Here is a 2,750-nt window from a genome sequence, read left to right as displayed (position 1 = left end):
TCAGGCCATGAACCTATTGTGATAGGAATTTTGCTTCTCCTAACAATGCAACATAACTTTTGAATTCAAGCCTGTTTTTTCCAACTGGCTCCAGTCCTTCAAATTCAGCTACCTTCTTATTTTCGACAGTAGCACGCTGTAAAATTAATTTATTCAGTCGAGTGACACCCCTCTTTTTCTTAGCAGCGAGATTAGTATCTTGGGTGGTACTATCATTAGTGGGATCATCTGATGAATCCATATGTCTGTTTACCAAAGAAATTATTAGTAAATGACAACACAAAATGGTATGCATAAATATAAATATTTAGATAGTGTAAACACAAGAACAAGTTAAAAGCATTACAAGTAATATCAACGCTCCCATATCCCTTCATGATGATCATCCCGTGATGCATGCACTTCATCTATCTCATTATCCACAATGACTGGCAATAAACTTAAAGAAAATGGTGGGATTTCCTCAATATCAAAACTAATATCTTCATTCAAATCACCAGTAATTTGTTTCTTTCCATGAAGGACAATTGACCATTTTTTATCACAAGGATCAGTAACATAAAATACTTGTTTTGCTTGGGATGCCAAAATGAATTGCTCATTTTTGTGACCTTCTCTGTTCAGATCTACAAGTGTAAATCCTAACTCATCAGCTTTCACACCGTGTTTACTATCTACCCATTTACATCGGAACATTGGCACCCTAAACTGAACATAATCAACCTCCCATATCTCTTCAATCACACCATAATATGACAACTCTGCAATCACAGGATTTTTATCTTTCGAACTACTGAAATGCATTGAATTTGCAACTAAAGAAACTCCACTGTTTTGCATAGTGCTCATATCATCTTGCTCTTTTGTATAAAAAGAAAACCCATTAATATCATATCCAGTATAACATATGACTTGCATACCAGGCCCATGAGCTAACCATCGTACAGTTTCAGAAACATTTTTATCTTTAAGAACTTTACTTTTGAACCAACTAATAAAATTACGATTATGTTCGCTCACAATCCACATGTCTGTCCTTCTTGGATTTTGCTCTTTAATCAAGGCCTTATGTTCATCTAAATATGGCTCAACTTCACTTGTATTGTGCAAGATGTACAAATGCGCTTGCTCAACATCTTTACGAGGCATATCTTGCACATTGGTTCCTCGAGTACCTTTCCCAGCAATTCTTCCTTCATGTCGATACTTAGAAACACCAATAGCTTCTACCCCCGCCAAGTATTCAGTACAAAATTCCGTAACCTCCTCAACAATATAGCTTTCAACAATAGAGGCTTCTGGTCTATATCGGTTCCTCACATAACCTTTTAACACTTTCATGTATCGTTCAAATGGGTACATCCACCTCAAATAGGCAGGGCCGCACTGTCTTATCTCTCTCACCAAATGTACAACCAAATGAACCATGATATCAAAAAATGAAGGTGGAAAGTACATCTCTAGCTGACACAATGTAACAGTAATACCATTTTCCAATTCATCTAATTTGTCTGGATCAATAACTTTTCCACAGATAGCATTGAAAAAGAAACAAAGCCGTATAATAGTATATCTCAACTTTTTAGGCAATATACCTCTAACAGCCACTGGCAATAGTTGTTGCATTAAGGCATGACAATCATGAGATTTCAATCCCACCAATTTTAAATCTTGCATATTCACAAGTGTTCTGATATTTGATGAATACCATTGTGGTACCTTCATTCCACGTAAACTATAACCCCTCGCCTATTCCTATAAGACTAAGGTTCGAAAAATATGTCTTTAGGCTATGAAATTCATAAGATGATCTCCCGATGCTTCAAAAGAATTTTTATAAGGGAGTATAGTTGTTATTAAGCTGCGATCGTACGTACCGGTCACGAACCGTAAGATTTTTAGGAGCTGGTGTTCGGACCCGATAGTCCTAGGAAATGGATTATTAGACACCCTACTATTAACGATAGTCCTAGGAAATGGATTATTAGACACCCTACTATTAACCTTGAACTTCCTATTTAATTAAATCAGCCCATAGCAGCGAAAATTTATTTTGATCTTTAATTAAATCAGCCCATAGCAGCGAAAATTTATTTTGATCATAACATCGCAAAATTTCGCGGTGTACCGAACCTGGCCCAATTTTGAGGTTTAGTCTGAGATAAATTTTTGGTTTCAAAATTATTCCTGTTTAAATTATGAGATAAATTTTTGGTTTCAAAATTATTCCTGTTTAAATTATTTTCCACCGAAACTTTATCAAAATTATTCCTGTTTAAATTATTTTCCACCGAAACTTTATCTGTTTGGACCACGTTTAAATTATTTTCCACCGAAACTTTATCTGTTTGGACCACAACTGATAAGTTGGAAGATTTTTATTTTTCTGTTTGGACCACAACTGATAAGTTGGAAGATTTTTATTTTTTGGAACCACAAGATTTTGACAAGTGTCACTTTCTCTACCACATTTCTTCATCCATATTTTATTAGTGTCACTTTCTCTACCACATTTCTTCATCCATATTTTATTGTTATTATTAATACTATTATTATATATATGAATGGATAATCATCCATATATTTTATTATTATTATTATTATTATATATATAATATCACGTATATATATATGTGATAAGAATGTTGAAGTTTCATTCTTATCATTCCCATTTCCCATTTCGTGAGTTCGAGAGAGAGAGAGAGAGAGAGAGAGAGAGAGAGAGAGAGAGAGAGAGAGAGAGAGAGAGA

The 2,750-nt window shown here is 34.5% G+C and overlaps 1 protein-coding gene across 1 annotated transcript in view; it reads right to left on the bottom strand.

Moving 5' to 3' along the window:
* Positions 1 to 354: 354 nt before the first annotated feature.
* LOC116015719 overlaps positions 355 to 2,750 on the bottom strand; it is a 5,521-nt gene continuing 3,125 nt past the window's right edge. The window contains exon 2 of the mRNA XM_031255895.1: positions 355 to 1,607. Within this exon, the coding sequence (XP_031111755.1) occupies positions 355 to 1,607 (1,253 nt within the window). The remainder of the gene's footprint in view (positions 1,608 to 2,750) is intronic.

The sequence above is a fragment of the Ipomoea triloba genome, chromosome 4, assembly GCF_003576645.1.
Source record: "Ipomoea triloba cultivar NCNSP0323 chromosome 4, ASM357664v1".
Lineage (NCBI taxonomy): Eukaryota > Viridiplantae > Streptophyta > Magnoliopsida > Solanales > Convolvulaceae > Ipomoea > Ipomoea triloba.
Note: the sequence above shows the minus strand (reverse complement) of the source record. Positions and strands in the feature narration are given on the sequence as shown.